The 18,039-nt window shown below is 41.7% G+C and overlaps 2 protein-coding genes across 3 annotated transcripts; one reads left to right on the top strand and one right to left on the bottom strand.

The window, feature by feature from the left end:
- The first annotated feature begins 2,335 nt into the window (after positions 1-2,335).
- LOC117848277 (probable galacturonosyltransferase 13) lies at positions 2,336-7,826 on the top strand. The gene is made up of 6 exons (XM_034729618.2): positions 2,336-3,130; positions 4,332-4,390; positions 4,474-4,629; positions 5,457-6,044; positions 6,623-6,925; positions 7,152-7,826. The coding sequence occupies exons 1-6, from the start codon at positions 2,920-2,922 to the stop codon at positions 7,440-7,442; spliced, it is 1,608 nt and encodes a 535-aa protein (XP_034585509.1). The 5' UTR covers positions 2,336-2,919; the 3' UTR covers positions 7,443-7,826.
- Positions 7,827-8,016: 190 nt separating this feature from the next.
- On the bottom strand, positions 8,017-12,271 carry LOC117848276 (heparanase-like protein 2). 2 transcript variants are annotated; one of them, XM_034729617.2, is made up of 10 exons: positions 12,108-12,271; positions 10,713-10,936; positions 10,588-10,624; positions 10,161-10,344; positions 9,812-9,960; positions 9,486-9,716; positions 9,187-9,376; positions 8,975-9,100; positions 8,793-8,892; positions 8,017-8,613 (listed from the first exon to the last, which is right to left on the bottom strand). In XM_034729617.2, exons 2-10 carry the CDS (start codon positions 10,923-10,925, stop codon positions 8,221-8,223), a joined length of 1,623 nt encoding a protein of 540 aa, XP_034585508.1. In that variant the 5' UTR covers positions 10,926-10,936; positions 12,108-12,271; the 3' UTR covers positions 8,017-8,220. The 2 variants fall into 2 exon arrangements, with proteins under 2 accessions (XP_034585508.1, XP_034585507.1); XM_034729616.2 differs by lacking the exon at positions 12,108-12,271 and adding an exon at positions 11,727-12,099.
- Positions 12,272-18,039: the final 5,768 nt, after the last annotated feature.

The following is an 18,039-nucleotide window of genomic DNA, read 5'->3' as shown; positions in this document are numbered from 1 at the left end:
CTATCGGACCGGGCGTGGTTAGCGAAAACTAAGGACCGGGCGTGGTTAGCGAAAACTAAGTCTGAAAAAATCGGACCGGCCCGAGCTCAGTCTGCCCAAATAATTAATTTTATTTATTTTTCAACTAAAAAAGAACGGACGGCCCAAGCTCGACCCCAATCCCGTCCATGGGTTGTTCGTGAGCGCAAATTTTCAACCCGAAATGAACCAGGCTTTTTATCAGCCCGGCCTGAGCCCGACCCAGCCTGCAAAATGCTCAGGTCTAAGATATGGTGTGCAAGATAAGTTAGGTTCTACTAGGTTGTTTCTAATCGCTTATATCTATATAGAGATACTAAAGTTCCTAGCTTTGGAGCCCTCTCATGCATCCTAGCCCCACGTGGGATCCATGTACCGTTCAGCAGAATCCATGTGGGATCCACACACTATTAAAGTGGGACCTAGGTCCCACCCACATGAGATTCAGGTGGGACCCATATACCCCAGCAGGACCCACACATTATCTGGTCGGACCTGCATACCATTGAGAAGGTCTCATGATCTTTTTTTTTAAATAATTATTGATGTATGGAAAATATAAAATATATTTAATTATTTCCTATGTATGAAAATAACTAAATTTTTTATACTACGTTCAGATGCAGTAGCCCTACTACTTTTTGAACTTTGCTTTCACTTCATAAACTCACAAAATATGATTGAATTATTCCTTCATAGCTAATTTTAACTTTTACCCCTATCAAAACCAAATGTTAGTGAATTCATAAATAAAAAGTTATGCAGTGCTCGAATGACCATTACCATTAAAAAATTAATTGAATTAAATATTTGATGCGATCAATTTGATTTCAGATCATGTGTTATTTATTTATTTGTCGATGCATCGACGCGATGCTACTTTAAGTAAGATGACAAATTTGCTAAGATGACAATTTTGTATTTCATTATTATTTGATTTTAAACATCGCGCATCGCGCCAACCTGACTAGTTGAACTTCTAACATCACCCGCGTTCCTTTTATTTTGTGCCTTGTGTAATTCCTAGGAAGCATCATTTCTTTGAAGAGCCAGATGAAACAGGCATCGCCTTTTGTAACCAATGGGGGTCCAGGAGCCCACCTCACAAATGATACAAAATGAGAAGCGGCCCACAGCAAGGCCCAGAGCAAAATGTGATCAAGCAGGAGTGGGCCGTTGGTGGTGCTGTCGGTGCTGAGCGGCTCACGTCGAAAATCAATCATGATGCGTAGTAGTTGTGCGCATCGATCTTTCTCTTTCTTGTTTGTACCTGGGCAAACCGCGAATTTAGGCCCACCATGCACAATGGGCCAGATCGTGGCAACGCGAGAGACAGCGAGCTTGGGCGTGGGCCAATGGAGATAGGTGTTTTTTTCCCCCACTAAGTGCATGTCTGAAACGCTTTTGGCATCGCCAACCTGTGAGAGTTAAATGGCCATTTGAAGAACTCCGCTACCTTTTTTTTCGCGAAAGAACTCCACTACCTTGGAGCAATAATTCTTGTAAAATAATGAAAGCTGTAATAAATACTAAAACGTTGTGTGAAATGACAAATATACATGAATAATAATTCCTCCGTCCTAAATTGTAGATCGTTTTGATATTTATAGATTCATAAATTTTGCTATTTATTTAGATGTACACAGACAATTTGAGACGGGGAAGTAGAGTTCTACGTGATTCATCCAAAAAAAAATGAGTTTTCATGTGCATGGACTATTCATGATAAAATTAACAAAGGTTCAGGTGTTAGCCGAACCGCAGCTAGATTATAGAAACCGGATTTCTATCCGACACATCGTGGAATGAGGATGGCCTTTGGATCTTCATCCGATGGCATGGAAAGTGTGATATCCTCCCTGAAACACCCGAGTGTCCCATAGACACTTCTTCGGAAGATAATCAAAACATTACATACTCCTCTTGGTCAGTAAATTATTTGAATATTGGTATTTCGTAGGACACGTATTTGAGTACAAATTTGTATGTTAGTGACTAAAATTTGCTACCCACGAGAAAACTACAATGTGAACAAACAAATTTCCAAAGAAAAACAAACGAACTACCCGCACCATTTTCAGCAACCTATCAGCAGCATTTCCACCGAAACTTGCACGGATGTCGAAAATTCAATCCATGGCCAGATGGCCTGCCATCGTGCTGCGGACTTGTCCGAGTATTTCCATTCATCTTCTTCCCCGAAACCGCAACCTGTTGGCGTCAGGTGATTGGGTCTACTCCGAGCCGGGGGCGTTTGACCCAACCACACCACGCGGGACAGACGGGGTCTCTCCGACCCGGCGCCGACCTGACCGACGCACTCGGGCTCGCTGCCGTGCCGTGCCGCCCTGTTCATCGGGTCAAATCTCTCGTCTTCTTCCTCGTCGCTTCCTCTCCCACCTCCTCCCCACTCCTCGCCTAATCCCCAATCCCGGAACCTCACCGCCGAGAACCCCAGATCAAACCCTTCCCCCCGCCCATTCCCGTTCCCGTTCCTCCCGCGCGATCCGCTCGCTCTTCTTCCCTGCCCGCCCGCCCGCCCGAGGGAGAGCAAGAAATCGGGCGAGGAATCTGACCAGCCAGCCGCCGGGGGTTTCTTGATCCGGGCGCGGGATTCGTCGCGCCCAGGACCCAGAGCAAGGCGAATCAAGAACGGGTTACCGGGGCCGGGGAGCAATCAAGATCGCTTTTTTTTGGTTTTCTTGAGGGGGCTGCCGGTTCTGTTCCCCTCCCAGCGCGACAATGCCGGATCCGGCCGGCGGCGCCCCCCGCCCCCACGCCGCCGGGCTGGGATGCCCCGCCTGAGCCACCCCGCCGGCCGCCGCGGCTCCCGATGCTCGTCTGGTCCCCGGGGGCAGGAGAGGGAGCAGCGGCCGTGGGCGTGGGCGGCGGCCAGCGAGGATGCAGATCCGCCTCTCGCCAAGCATGAGGAGCATCACCATCTCCACTAGCCATGGCCTGCTAGACTTGATGAGGCTCAAGGCCGCCGCGCGGCACTTCTCCTACCGCACCGTCTTCCACACCGTCCTCATCCTCGCCTTCCTCCTGCCCTTCGTCTTCATACTCACCGCCGTCATGACGCTCGAGGGCTTCAACAAGTGCTCCTCCCTAGGTACGCACTCCACACTGCTGCTGCTGCTGCTGCTACTACTACTGTTCTTGAAATGATGCGTATAGCTACTTCCATTCCTTTCTTGGAATGGAATGATCTTCCGTTACTGAAATGGCGTGTGCTGCAACACTTCCATTCCTGAAATGATGCGATGCAGTGCACTGTTAGTACTGAAACAGTTTAGGAAATGCACTGCCTGACTAGATATGTTCCATGTGTACACGGTAGCATGAATTGCGTGATCCGGTCGGTGAATAACCGGATGGAGGCTGATAATTTGGCGTGTTTAACCTCAATTCTTGTTACCTTGCACTCATGTGTAACTGCATTGGTCACGACTATCGCGACTCGAACATTTTCTGTTGCTAGAATCTAGGGCCTATTTGGGCAGCTTATTTGGTCGCATACATGCTTAGTGTGCTGATTAACTGCCAACATGCCAACTTGGTTTGCTCTAGCTTCCAGAAACCGCTTATTTTGGCCTATGTATATTAAAGGTAACTCCAGAGGAGGATGCTTACTGCTTATGTGCCATCTTAAGTAGTTGCTAAGGTTGCTTCTGGAACACGTGCGACTTCCATTGCTGTAGTCATGGTATTTTCATGGTTCAATGAGAAATTGGGTGCATTTTATAGGTAGAAAAGCTTAACAAGTTAATATCCTAAGCAATGCCCCTACCTCTCTCCAGAGAGTATTGGGTAGCGAGGGGTGCTGGGTCTTTCTTACAAGAAGCCAAGAAGGATGGTTTCTGTGCACTTTTTCCTTGAAACACTTGTGTTAGATTTGAAGCTGCTGCAGAGAGCAATAGTTCGTTTGCCATAACCTTGAAATGCTATGCCTGGATGAACCACTGCTTCCAAATGGATAAAAGTTTATATCTAAAAGCTATGCATAGTTGAATTTGAGATGTATTTGCCAATTTTATTACATCAGAATCATAATCGACACATTTATTAATAAAGTGACTCTTAATTCTGACTTCCAGAATTTCATTATATACTTCAATAAAATCTTTAAGAAAGAAGTATCTATTGTTGCTGCTGGTTTAAGGCAATATGCAACTCAGCATGGGGTGGGTTCTCATTATTTGGCTATCTGTTGCAACACATTTTTTATTCAATGCTGAATTCTGTATATAAAATGTAATTGTATAATATTTCTGGTCAACAACTTGTTACTAATCACCAGCTGCTATTATCAGATTGTCTGGGAAGAAGGTTAGGTCCACGCCTTCTTGGTAGGGGCAACGATGGTTCCATGGTACTTTATGTCCTTTAATCTTCTATTTTCTTCCATTTTTAGGATTTGCTTTATTTATTCGAGTTTTTTATTCTAATGTGCAGAGGCTTGTGAGGGATTTGTATTCGATGCTTGATGAGATAAATTCTGAGGAAGGTCCTGTTGATTTGAAGGTTCCAGAATCTTTTGATGAATTTATCTGGGATATGAAGAATAATGATTATGATTTAAGGTCATTTGCTTTTAAACTTAAGGCAACGGTAAGCTAGCTTCTTTCTTTTCCCCGCTTCATTTAAACATTGACAGTGCAAGCATTTGATTTTGGCAGTAAACTGTTAGCTTATGTCAGTTTTTAGTTAATGTGTTTGGTGATGCACAAACTAGGTTGTTGCAGAAACTCAATGTCCTGTTCTCTTGCAATTCAATGAGTGTATCACCCATGCTTTGCTGTGAGATTGTTTATTGATGTTTTCTTGTACTATCAACATTAATGAAAAGTTTTATATAAGGTTCGGGGGTTTTCTCGACCTGCGTGAGAAGGTCTTCTCTCTTAGAAAAAGCTTGGGGGCTGTCTTAGCCCCCGCAGGTCGAGTTTTTTGTATACACATCTATATTGTCCAAAGGGTACTATAGGAATTTTTTTCTATGAAAGGATGTCTTTTCATGTAAAAATGCATACGGTTTCAGTGTTTCACAAACTTACACCTTTTCAACTGAAAGGTATCTAATTGAACCATCCCTTAACTATTTTCAGTTCTGAAGGTTAATAACTTGATTAAATGATGTAATGAGGATGCTACATTAGGACCCACTTTTTTAGCAAAGAATGATTCTAGCCTCGATCCAGCTGACTCTAAATCTGAAGTTATTTTACAACAGATTGGTATGGCCTTTGTGTAGAAACTAGAAACTCTTAACCTTTTTTGGTATACCTACACAACATCCCACAAAGCTCATGCACTTAGTGTGAGTGATCACCAACCCAAAGTTTTAATATCAGCAAGTGTTTCATGATGTCATCTATACAACTTTTTTGCTTTGCTCTTGATGCAGTTCTTATACTCATTTTCTTCATTATGCCACGCAGATGGAGAGCATGGATAAGGAATTGAGATCATCAAGGTTATCAGAGCAGCTAAACAAACACTATGCTGCAATTGCTATTCCTAAAGGCCTTTATTGCCTTTCGTTGCGTTTAACCGATGAATACTCCTCAAACGCCCTTGCAAGGAAACAACTACCACCCCCTGAGTTGGTGCCTCGTCTTTCGGACAACTCCTATTACCATTTTGTGTTAGCATCAGATAACATACTTGCAGCCTCAGTTGTGGTCAGATCGACAGTTAAATCATCACTGAATCCTGAGAGGATAGTCTTCCATGTTATTACTGACAAAAAAACCTATCCTGCCATGCATTCATGGTTTGCTTTGAATTCTCTCTATCCTGCTATTGTTGAAGTAAAAGGTGTGCACCAATTTGATTGGTTGACAAAAGAAAATGTTCCTGTACTTGAAGCTATAGAAACTCAGCGCACCGTCAGAGATCGTTTCCGTGGAAATCACCTTGCAAGAACCAGTGCTAGTGATAGTCCAAGGGTCTTTGCAGCCAAGCTGCAGGCAGGAAGTCCAACATATACTTCCGTGCTCAATCATATTCGAATATACTTGCCTGAGGTATTGGAATTTTCTTCTGACTATTATTCCTGTTCCTTTCTTAGTGCAGTTTTGTCAGCTCTGGTGTATTTGATGAACAAGTAAATAATGCATAGTAGTTTTTCTCAAACTACGCAGGAGAGCTGCGTGTCATTTCATTAAGATAGAAAAAGAGTACAAAAGAGAAGGGAAAGCCCCTAAACTCAGTACAAAGAACACCCCAACACACCCAAAACCTCCCTTATACTAAAACAGACGCGCCAAAAAAAACACAGAAAAAAACATGACCAGGAAACATGTTGATAGAAGGATGGGCTGAAATGATGAAAATTTCAAGGGAATTGAAGTACTTTTAGCTTTGTAATCTGTAAAATTAGCCACTGTGAACATGTTGTAGTTAGCTAGTCCTGTTGGGATCAAGAAGCAAATGATGCTGAATAAATACTTTTTTCCTTGAGATATCTGGAGCTTTCTCTACTTATATAGATACAAAAATTGTATATGGACGCAAATTTGTTCAAAGTGCAGTTCTATTTGTTGACATACATCATTTTTGCTGAAAGTTCCACAATTACATGACTGTTAATCTGTAAATGCAGTTGTTCCCAAGCCTCAACAAGGTCGTATTTCTTGATGACGACGTTGTTGTCCAGCATGACCTATCACCACTTTGGGATATTGATCTAGCTGGGAATGTTAATGGTGCTGTTGAGACTTGCAGAGGTGGAGACAGTTGGGTGATGTCTAAGAGGTTCAGGAATTATTTTAACTTTTCTCATCCCCTCATCGCAAGTAATTTTGACCCTTCAGAGTGTGCTTGGGCATATGGTATGAACATTTTTGACCTGAATGCATGGAGGAAGACAACTATCAAAGATAAATACCATCATTGGGTCAAGGAGGTAAGAATTGATAAACTTTTTTTTGTCATTTTCATTGTAAACAAGTGAACATTTACAAGTATTAAACAAGTGAACATATACAAGTATTAGAAGTGAACATCATTGGTCTCATTTTTTATCAGTATTAATTTCAATTCTAGTTGATTATAGAAACTATCTGCGGTATAGTCTATATTTTTTACATTTGAAAGTAACTGATGAGCTTCCATTACTCATTTGTATGTAGAATCTGAAGTCAAACTTCACACTTTGGAGGCTTGGAACATTACCACCAGGGCTTATAGCATTTAAAGGCCATGTCCATCCAATTGATCCATCTTGGCATCTGTTAGGCTTGGGTTATCAAGAAAAGACAGATATCAGTAGTGTTGAACAAGCAGCAGTTATACATTATAATGGGCAAAGTAAACCATGGCTGGAGATTGGTTTTAAACATCTTCAGCCATTTTGGACAAGACATGTGAACTACTCAAATGAATTCATAAAAAACTGTCATATAATGGAGCCTCAGTTGTAGATTGTCGTGACAAAATAAATAAAAGCATATATTAAGTGAAATTAAATTCGTTATTTGGAGACAGACATCAAAGAGTTTGTGAAGGTAACGGGGAGCTTAGTAATCCCCCAGACAGTTACATGTGCTGATGGAGGATATTCGATGAACAGAAAGGAAATGTTTTTTTTCACCCATTTACTCTAGGATCCCTTTCTTTTAATTTATTCCATTTGTATCATAGCTCATGAAATTACAATATTGTTTAGGATGGTTCTTTTGTATTTGATGGAGCAATATATAAGTTGCCTGATTTGGCAGAACTGATGGTAGCCCCATCCCTATTGTAATTGATGAAGAGTATACACAGTTCACCATGTGAAAAGCATGGGATTTTGTTTTTGCGAAGGACCTTGTAGACTTGCTCCTTATTTTTTATGATATCTGTTCATGCCAAAAAAATTTAATCATGTGTATGTGCATGCATTCCATTTGAATGTACATTTTTTTACAGAAGAAAACTGTGAATTCCTATGGGAAGGTCAGTATAGCTCTCACCACTCAGCAAGTTTGAAGGCACAATTTTCTCAGGAATTAGTTTGATACCGGGTGAAATGCTGAACATTTCATTTATAAATGTTGATGAATGTACATCAACATGGCATTGACATGGATCAGCATAACATTAGTAACCAGGGAACTCTAATTGTTGTGAAAATGTGGCCCAATTGGGGCACAAATCAGAAAACAAAAGGGCATATCTTTACAGTGTCCGTGTTCTTCAGAACATCCCTACAGTTGATCATCGGCCACAAGCTTCAGCCTCGAAGTCTGGGAAGACGACGAATGCAATGGTCAGAGGAGCAACGTAGATCGGTGAGTTGACCGAAACTTCCACTGGATACAATGGAGGGATGTCGCCATCTTCAGTGAGTTCTAGAGGAACTCCATTCAGGAGCATGGTCCGGGCAAAGGGGTTCCCATCTTCTGCTGAGAGATGGTACTCTTCCCTCTTGGAATACCCGTCTGAAGCTTTGCTCCCGACCCAAGAAACCGTCCTTTTAAGGCCATGGACAAAGATATTGTCCCTTCTGATCCCTTGCCCCTCTGCAAGATTGACATTGAGGTCGTTCCTGACTGAAACCATGAATCCCATGCTTCGGTGCAGGTTCAGCAAGAGGATTGCAACGCCCCCCTATAGTAGGAGTATTTTGAGAGCAATGAGATCAGCATAGGTTCACTTGAAATCTCAGAACGGTACGCTTGCTAACAGGTTGACATGTCAGTACATTACAATTTTAATATTTCCTTTGTTTAAGTTTGGTGGACGCAACACAAATGGTGAGTAATCAGAATCTTTGGGAAAACTCGTACCTTTTGCTTCCCGCAATGCACATAGGCACGCAAGTATGAAGAGCCACTGATGTCTGTAGAAAGAACTCCTGTACCCATGAGCCGATGCCACAGCAAGGCACTGAAAGATACTGTGGCTTAGTCCAATGCATATCGAAATAGTAGAGCAAGTTTGTGGCAACATATTCATTACAGAGACTTGCCTGTAGTAATCCGGGTTTGGCACGAAAGTTTCAGTGTCAAGAAGCCCATAGTTGCCACCAATCAGCGTCTGTCTGCAGTACACCTTGGTGTCATACTTTGCTGACTGCCCAAGTTGATCAAGATACCTAGTTGAAACAGAAAACATGAGAAAAAAGACAAGAAAATAACCAAGGTGAAGACCAGACTACTAATTCATCAGACAAGTAATCACCAGAAGCTATTCAGGAAAGTATTGGACACAAGACGGCTGCCGCTGTTATATGCACCACCAGCTTCCCCAACCCATGGAGCAGACCATGGTCCATGGCGTTGTATTGTGAGTTGGAGACTTCTGAATGTGTCAGAAGCACGGCTCAAATATTGTGGGTTCAAAATTCTATTTGGAACTTGTGGATCGTTACCTGATCAAGATTGAAGTTAGCAGAATGGTGTCGATGTCATTTGGATGTACGACAGAAAACAGAGATTACTCAAGGAGTAGGGCCAACATTATGTCTGAAAAGGACTCACCAGCACCAAGGTTGTAAATATGATGAGTCATTGCATTGAGAACATTTGGCCCAGACACCTCAAGAAGCTCAGCAAACCATTTTTGGTCAAAAAATCCTCCTGGGGCTACGACCAGTGGTCTTCTGGAATCTCCATATAACTCATTGATGATGGTTTGGAGTTCAACTAAGTCCTTTCCATATTGTTCAGCTCCCACGCTCGCTCCGATTCCACTTCCACTCAATTCATTACCTATGACATGAGCACATCATGTTATAAGCATTACATGAATGGAAGATATTCCCAACTTCAAAGCAGCAAATAAGAATGTTATCACATTGCATTACCAAATTCCCAAGAATCTATAGGATAGTCCTTTGAAACTGTGTACTCCATGAACTCTCGAGCATTGCTTGAATTCCAAGGGCCTCCCCAAACACCTCTGCGTATCTGCTGTCGTCCTTGAAGCGCGTTAAGACCAAATGTAATAACTGCACTGAAGGGATAAAACAAAACAGATTTATGAAACAGCTGTATTAATTGAATTATTGCAAATGAACATAATAAGGATATTCTTAATCTGAAGTCATGTTCTCATATAGTAAGTTTCAAGATGTGGCACATTCAAAAATCCATGCTATAATAAACATCCTGAAGAAAATGCAGAGGGCAATAAACAACTAAACAAGGGCTCACCCTGTATTCACGAATAGATCATTAATAGCATCCCATCTTTCCAAGGTTATGCATCCTTGAGAAAACCCAAACAGACCGCCTGAAACCTTTGTAAATGGATCGCATGGAGATTCTAAATTTGGTGTTCCATATAACACCTGATCTTGTAAAGAGCCTCCGACTCTGATACGCAATGGGCTAAAGGCTACAAGAACAAAAGTGGAAAAGGAATAAATTCATGACCAAATATGCTGAAGTATCATCAAGTAGGCAAACTACATTTGAGAAAATGGCATAGGTAACATGGTACACTTCAGCAGTAAATCAATTTTACATTAGATTACAAATCAGCATGAATTGTCATCTTCTTCCCATAGATGGACTAAGAAGATGGGAAAACTTCTCCATATTTTAGATAATTATTCAATTAAGTAGTTCGAATATTCACCTTGAATAGCTTTAGCCAACAAAGGGTTAGTCAGGTCCTGGGAAAATTCACAAAAAGAACAAAATTACTCCATTGCTGATACACCAAATGCCGCATTACAAAAAAGGCACAATCTTGGAACTTACCAAATTTAAGACAGAAGCCCTTCCCCATGGGCATTGGTCATAGTTACACTTCTCCGGGGGCCACCAATCAATGGTGGCGCAAACAAATTCATCACTGGTAGAAGCAATCGTCTCAGAGCCTCGAACAATTACAGTCACATCTGAGTAATCCTCTGCTCGAACCCATGCAGGCAGACAGAGTAGAGGCAAGAGAAAGATAAACCATAAGCTCATGCTTCCAGAACCTGCAAATGGTTGTGGTGTGGTCAACAAAAAGGACAATTAGAACGGCTCAGACCTACTACAATGCTGTTTATATAAGGGAAATAGTTGGTAAGAAAAGGTCCGCATTTCCACTCCATTAGTAGAGCTGAAAGTGACTCCTGCCGTTTCAACTTGGCTATATTATCTGATCTTATTTTTATCAGATCAGAATTCAGTACGTGGAACTGTTCCAGCTTCTTTAATTTAACTAGACCACTTTATTGATGTCTCAATCATGAAACTGTGATTTGCCGCTTCACACTAAGGCACATCCAAATATCCCCATTTTAACATAGGATCAAGATAAGCTCATCCATATCTTCAGGTAGAGAAAAAAATTGTTTTTTTTTTCTGAGGAAAGGAGGAATTTTATCAGTTGAAGAGGGAAGCAAAATCCTGCAAATCCAGGAAATGTCCGTCTCGGATTGCCGAAGGAGGGCTTGTGATATTGAAGAAATGAGACCATCTGACATGTAAATCAGCAAAAGACCTAGTCTCTTCCCAAATCTAACGAAACCATTTCTAAAGACTCGAATCGAAGGAAACTGTTTTTGTCAAAAAAAAATCGAAGGAAACTGAAGAACAAGGTTCTTCTCCCACCGAAAAAACGAAAGAAAACAAAACAGAATGGAGCAAAGCCCAAGAAAAACCCAACTGAATCCGAACCTCGGATGAACCACGAGCACTCTAATCATCAAGGCGGCAAACCGCGTGCTAAAAAGAAGTGAATTAGGCTGGAATTAAAGAGGCACCAGGCAGGGGGGCCAATACCTGGACAACCGCACCCAACCCAAGAACGGCCGCGACTCGGCTCCGGCGCTCAAGAACAGGGACCCCCTCTTCTCCCAATGCAGGCGGCGGCGCAAATCAAGAAAAGCTCGAGCCTTTCGTCAGCCGGAACCAGGACCGGGGAGTGGATTCTATGATTGCGCGCAGCTCGTGCTCATGGATAAAGAGTGGGGTGGGGGAAGAAGAGACGGGACGGGAGATTCTTGAGGAAAATCTCGGCGGTGGTTGCCGCTTCGCTTTATACTACGGAACAATCTCTCCCTTCCAAGCTACTCCCTCTTGCCGAAAGAAAGCTACGCAGCTCCCTCCTGATTAAGTACAGAGGCAAGTAGACAAGTAGTGGTGTTGACCCAACGCACGAACCCACTCGGATGTGCAGCTCGCAAAGATGCTCCTCGCTGCGTTGATGCGGAGGCCGGTCAAACTGTTTTTAGCACCTGATCAGACCGGCCTCACCAGGAACCTGCGAGGATGCAACGAACACCTGCTCGGGAGGAACCCCATCGGGGCATGCGCATCTTAGATTGCTCTAGACTTAGTAGATCAGCTACCACGCCTCCTCATGTCATTATGACGAGAGAAAAAACTTTATTGATTGGATAATGTTTTTATTGATTGGATACCCTCAATCAGTCGTGGCCCTTTATATATCTACAGGGTGGGGGAGGTCTTGTCCTATTAGGAGTCGAAACCCTAACAAATCCCGTATCAAAATACAACTTCTAATTCGGACTAGACCAAACTGGTCTGATCAATTTTTCTAGGTGCAGATCTTACTGAGATTATAACTCTCTCATCCGAATTCCAAATCGCACGCTCTATGTATGTATTTTGATCTACTCAACGAGAGCTACACAATGGTGAAGTCCAATTTGCATTTTGAGCACTTTAGTCAGACCGGTCTAATTAAAGTGCTCAAAATGCAAAGACCGATCTGACTAAAGTGCTCAAAATGTAAATTGAACTTCACCACTGTGTATCTCTCTGGCATTATGCCACCAAACAGTGATGGTTTTGTTCGCATCACTCGTTGTTTTTTCAGGGGACCGTGCATTTGTTTTCTGGGCAGAGTCGCAGAGAACAGGTCGCCTGAATCTGAAGGCAACAGAGCAAAGGATTAAACAATCATCGTGTCTGGAGACCAGCTTAGTTTAGAAAAGGATGGTATCCTGATTCAGTGATTCCTGACCTTGAAATGTTTTTGGGTGCAGAGATGGGATCAAGGGGTCAGATGCTGTTTCATTTCCTTTCTTATTTAAATCTTAGATATGGAGAGAATTGTTCATAGAATCTTTTTTTTTAGATTGGGGGGAGAGCATCCCACCTTTTCATTCGTTGAGGAGATTTGCAAGCTCATTAAATATGAGGTTCAACAATTTTACAAAAACTCAACGCAGCACAACATCATTCAGACATGTGGGGCCTAAGATCCAAACATGCAACATGGCAATGGTCCAGCCATCTGCAAGCAAGTCTTCTTTTTGGAATTCTTTCCTTTTTTTTTTTGGTTTTGCTTACTGCCAAGATAAGCATGTTCTGCAATCTGCATCATAATGACGAAAGAAATAAGCAAGATAATACGATCAGATAACTGGGAGATGGAGTTTTCATCCATAGCTTGAAGAAAGAGCAAAGGTTGGAGGCTTCTTGGTCCTGGGATGTCTACTCGCTGATGCAGCCATGCAGGCATCAATCATGCAAGTCCAAGTCTCACGTTTGATTCTGAAATGGAGAAGATGAGGCAGCGCCGTCATCATGGAAGTTAGACACGGACCATATCTGTATCACCGTTCTCCGTGCAGGGCTCCGCATCAAGAAGAGGTGCTTCCTGTCCACTTTCCTCGTCGTGCAAGTTGGGGCTTGGAAAAGCAGGGGTGGACATGCTTGGTTGATCCCCCTATCCAGGAGGCTTCTCTTCTCTCACATCATGTCATGATGTGCACGTGATCCAAATGGCCACTATGTCAGCGTTACTGTGCAAATGGTTCCCTGAAATGAAAAACGACATGTTTATTCATTTCGTTTGGTTATCTTTCAAATGATATTGTTGCCCACGGTTGCAGTTCTAGCCGCGTGTAGTCGTGACCGGTGAGTTTTCAGATGATGAAAATGCCCTTGCAAGAATATATCCATTATTCTGATAAAATTTGGGGGTTAAAAAAACCATCAATTCGCTCTTAAATCTTAGAAATTATCACTTAAGTTCGTTGAAAAAAAAAGGAGATAAGTTGATCATTGTGCACACAAAATGCAAAACTCTTCCAACGACGAAGTATACATGGTAAATCTCTCTGGTAAATCTCTCGTAATCATTTTCTACAACTAATCAAACCACTTTCAATGACAAAAAAACACAAATATTGCAGGTACTAGATCATTCACCAAACTTCAAACTGAGGGAATTTCCTCGTATCGAATTCATAATCTGTCGCTGTCCCCAAGATACTACTGCTGGAGGTCAACAAGGAACATTCGAGGTTGTTGATTTCCTTTATGCAAGGAAAGTTGTTTTGTAGTAAATATCGTTTCCCAACGAACTCCGTTTTCTCTGTTTGGTTCACTCCAATTTCTCACTAAAGCACCTCTACGAGAGTGATATTACTGCTGGACAAGAAGTGTGATATTAGGATCTAGAATTTGTTTCCAATGCTAAACTGAATTCGTTGGCAAGTAAGTCACTATGCGACTGATCATGACACCAAATGCTGAGAGGATGGTAGAGTCTTATATAACCGTGTCCACAACTGTCCAAGCCTCAAGGGATAGTTTTCATGAAAATGAGATGCGTTCATGCGTTTCCAATGGCAGCTTTGATATTGTGTTTTCGGCGCCAAGCAAATGAGGCTCACGAATGCGAAATAAAGTGTCCTTATTCCTCTCTCCTTTTTCCCAGTTGTACAAAAAATACACCATCCATCATTTGACTTGTGAAACCAGAACCCATGTTAGAGCATCTCCAGCATTCTTCATTTCCCTAATCCAACCACCATGTTAGGAGAGTTGATAAGAAAATAGTGCTCCAGTAGTCTTCCTTTATCTTTCCTTTTTTTCCAATAATTATTGGGATAACCCAATAATTCATCCAAACCTTTTTTCCAATAATTATTGGGATAACCCAATAATTCATCCAAACTCTTTCTAAATAATGGAGGAGTCATGACTCTCCCAATACGGTAGTTGGATTGGGATGAGATTATTGGAAGAATGCAACTCTCCCAATAATGATGAAAGTGATATTGGGATATCCCTATTAACCAGTTATTGTGAAATATTTATTGGGGACTACTGGAGATGCTCTTATAACGGTGTAGATCTGTTTCAAATAGAGAAAAAAAAGGAAAAAAAGAGTGTATTTTCATCCCTTAAGTATTACAAAAAGTGACATTCATCCTTCGTGTTTCATTTGGTGCAAATTAACCTCTTAACTAACTAAACTGCACGTTAATTTAACAATGATTTAGTGCCATCTAATGGTGGTTTAAGCCACGTAATCATCTAACTAATCTATACTTAGCGATGTAATAGGCTGAGTTGAAGATATAATGCCCACAAAAAAATACCCCGTAAAAATTTTATCGGAAAAATTAACGGAACTGATTCACACCAAATCATTATAGCGATTGACTCAACATTAGCCATGGTTAAACAACGATTAGTAAGATGATTACATGAACTAAACCGATATTATATAACACTAAACTATTGTTAAACTAAGGTGGCACTATAGAAGAACGACATTTCATCCAACACGTTAGTACCGGTCATATTTCGAGCCAGTACTAGTACCCAAAAGGGAAAAAAAAAAGACATGTCTAATTTACCCCTGGTTCAAAATATATGCATAGTAAATCTCGCGTAATCATTTTCTAGAACCAATAAAACCATTTTCAGTGACAAAAAAATCACAAATATTTTAGGTGCTAGCTTATTCATCAAGCTCAAATTGAGGGAACTCCTCGCGTCAAAATCATGATTTCTCCGGTCCCCAAGCTAATCCTTCTATTTCAACAGTTTATGGGAGATTGAAGGTTGTTTTTTTAATGGTCCAAAAGGAGATCTGCCAAACTTAAATTGATAGATAAGAGAGTGAAAACTGCATTACAAATTTACAATTAAAGGAGCAAACTAAAGAGCATAACAAGGTTCTTGATCTTCGTGACAAGCCCTTCCGCTGTCTCCTTCAAAATCTCCCACGCGCCTGACCCACCACTCTCCGGTCGATGGTCTGGAGGTTGTGCCATTACACTTTGCATGGGAAGTTCCCACTGTACATAGGTGTATAGCCTGCCACACGCCAATGCTGAAACAGCACTGTTCAAAGAAATGGATATGGCCGATTCTACGGTATGGCAAAGCGGGTCATGCCCTTTGGTTTGCACGTTTATATTGGAGTTTGTTGCTTGCATGTAAGGGACAGAAGAGTTGTTTCCTAGCAAGTATCGTTTACCAAGTAAACTGTATTGAAATTGCAGGAGCAATACATCTAAGGAAGTATCGTTTGTTGAAGGCTCCGTTTCTCTATTTGGTTCACTCCAATGTCTCACCAAGACATCTCTACTATAGTGATACTCCTGGTAAAAAGAAGTGCGGTATTAGGATCTAGAACTGATTTTCAGTGCTAAACTGAATTCGTTGGCAAGTTACACGAACACCAAATGCAGGGAGGATGGGTAGAGACAGGGTGTTATATCCACCCCTCCACTACTGTCCAAGGGATGTTCACAAGAATTAGAAGTGCGTTCATGCGTTTCCAATGGCAGCTTTGATATTGTTTTCGGCACCAAGCGAATGAGGCTCACGAATGTGAAATGTACAGCGCACATGCATGATGAAAATGGGGAGTGTCGTTGTCTTTCTTGATGAAAGTAGTAAAAGAGCGTATTTAATCTACGGGGGCAGAAGAATATTTCATTTCACATGTGTGTTCTCGCATAATAAGCTGAGAGCGCCATTCCCTGCTTTTTCTAGAGATGTGAAAAAAAAAATTAACCGGACTAAGGTCCCTTTTGGTAGGGCTCCTGCTCCTCCTAACATGACGAGGAGCCGGAGAAGTCACTTTTTTTTTCTCCGACTTCTCCATACAAAACGGCTCCGGCTCCTTAGTGCTCCATGTGTGGAGCCGTTTTTAACTAAACTGTTTGGTAGAGCTCCATCCGGTGCCGCAAAAGAAGCTAGAGCTGAGTCTTGCCAAAGAGCCATAAGAATGCTGGTGGTTTACTCTATTCATGCCGTGGTGATCCTGCCTTTAGTTAGAGAACTAACAAAGAAATTAACATAGTAGTAAGAATTATAGTAAGTTGACAGTAAGACTCAACGAAGCAATAATGTGAAGAGTAAAAAAAAAAATTTTTTTGGTGTCCACCCTTTCTTCAAAGGAAGGCGACAGCAAAAACAGAAGAAACACTTTTTGGGAGGTAATATATTTCCTGAAGGGCAGTTGAGTCAATTGCTCATCGAGGAGACACACGAGAGTTCCGGATTCTCATCACTTGCCTCTGAGATCTCTTGGATTAATTACACAACAGACTCTGCTGCAGATCTTTATTCTAATCACTTGTACGCTATCCAACGTCGATTTGACCTGACATGATTTGGTTCCTGCAGGTGCAGCTGGCTGCAGGAACACGTCAGGCATGTTCGTCCGTCCACTTTCCATCCAAAAGCACGCATGTTTCTTGCACGAATTTGTAGGATATGCTGTGGTGATCCGCTTTGGGATTTTGGATGCTTCAACTGCTCCAAAATCATAATTAAGCTGCCTAATTGGTTCCTTGTTGGGACTCTCTGTCTGTCTGGCACTCTGGCTGGCTACCTGCTGCTTCTTTCCTTCGGATGTTGACTTTGAATTTTAGCGCATCCATCCTATATATACAAATGGAAAATTGGACCCGGCATGTCTTTCTCGTTTCTACTAACTCTAGTGTTACTCCAACCGCCCATGTGTTCAGTGATACTCTCCGAAATCACATTGCAATTCTTACGAAAGCACTTCTTGAGATAAAGACTTAAATTTCATTTGTCTAAAATACTATTCATTTTAGTTTTTTTAATATATAACTTTTTGTTATGTATCTAGACATAAGTATATATTTATTGTATTAAAAAAATCAAAACGAATAGTAATTTGGAAGTAGCAACCTACTTCAAATTGGCAAGTTCCAAATCATATAACCTTCTATTAATTGCGTGTTGGACTTTGTCTGGCTGGCTGCTTCGTTCTCGATCTTCCCTTGAACGTCGACCCTCAATCGCATTCCATTTCGTTTGTCCGTCCAAAAAAAGTCAAATGTGGGCC

The sequence above is a fragment of the Setaria viridis genome, chromosome 3 (assembly GCF_005286985.2).
Source record: "Setaria viridis chromosome 3, Setaria_viridis_v4.0, whole genome shotgun sequence".
In the NCBI taxonomy this organism is placed as follows: domain Eukaryota; kingdom Viridiplantae; phylum Streptophyta; class Magnoliopsida; order Poales; family Poaceae; genus Setaria; species Setaria viridis.
Note: the sequence above shows the minus strand (reverse complement) of the source record. Positions and strands in the feature narration are given on the sequence as shown.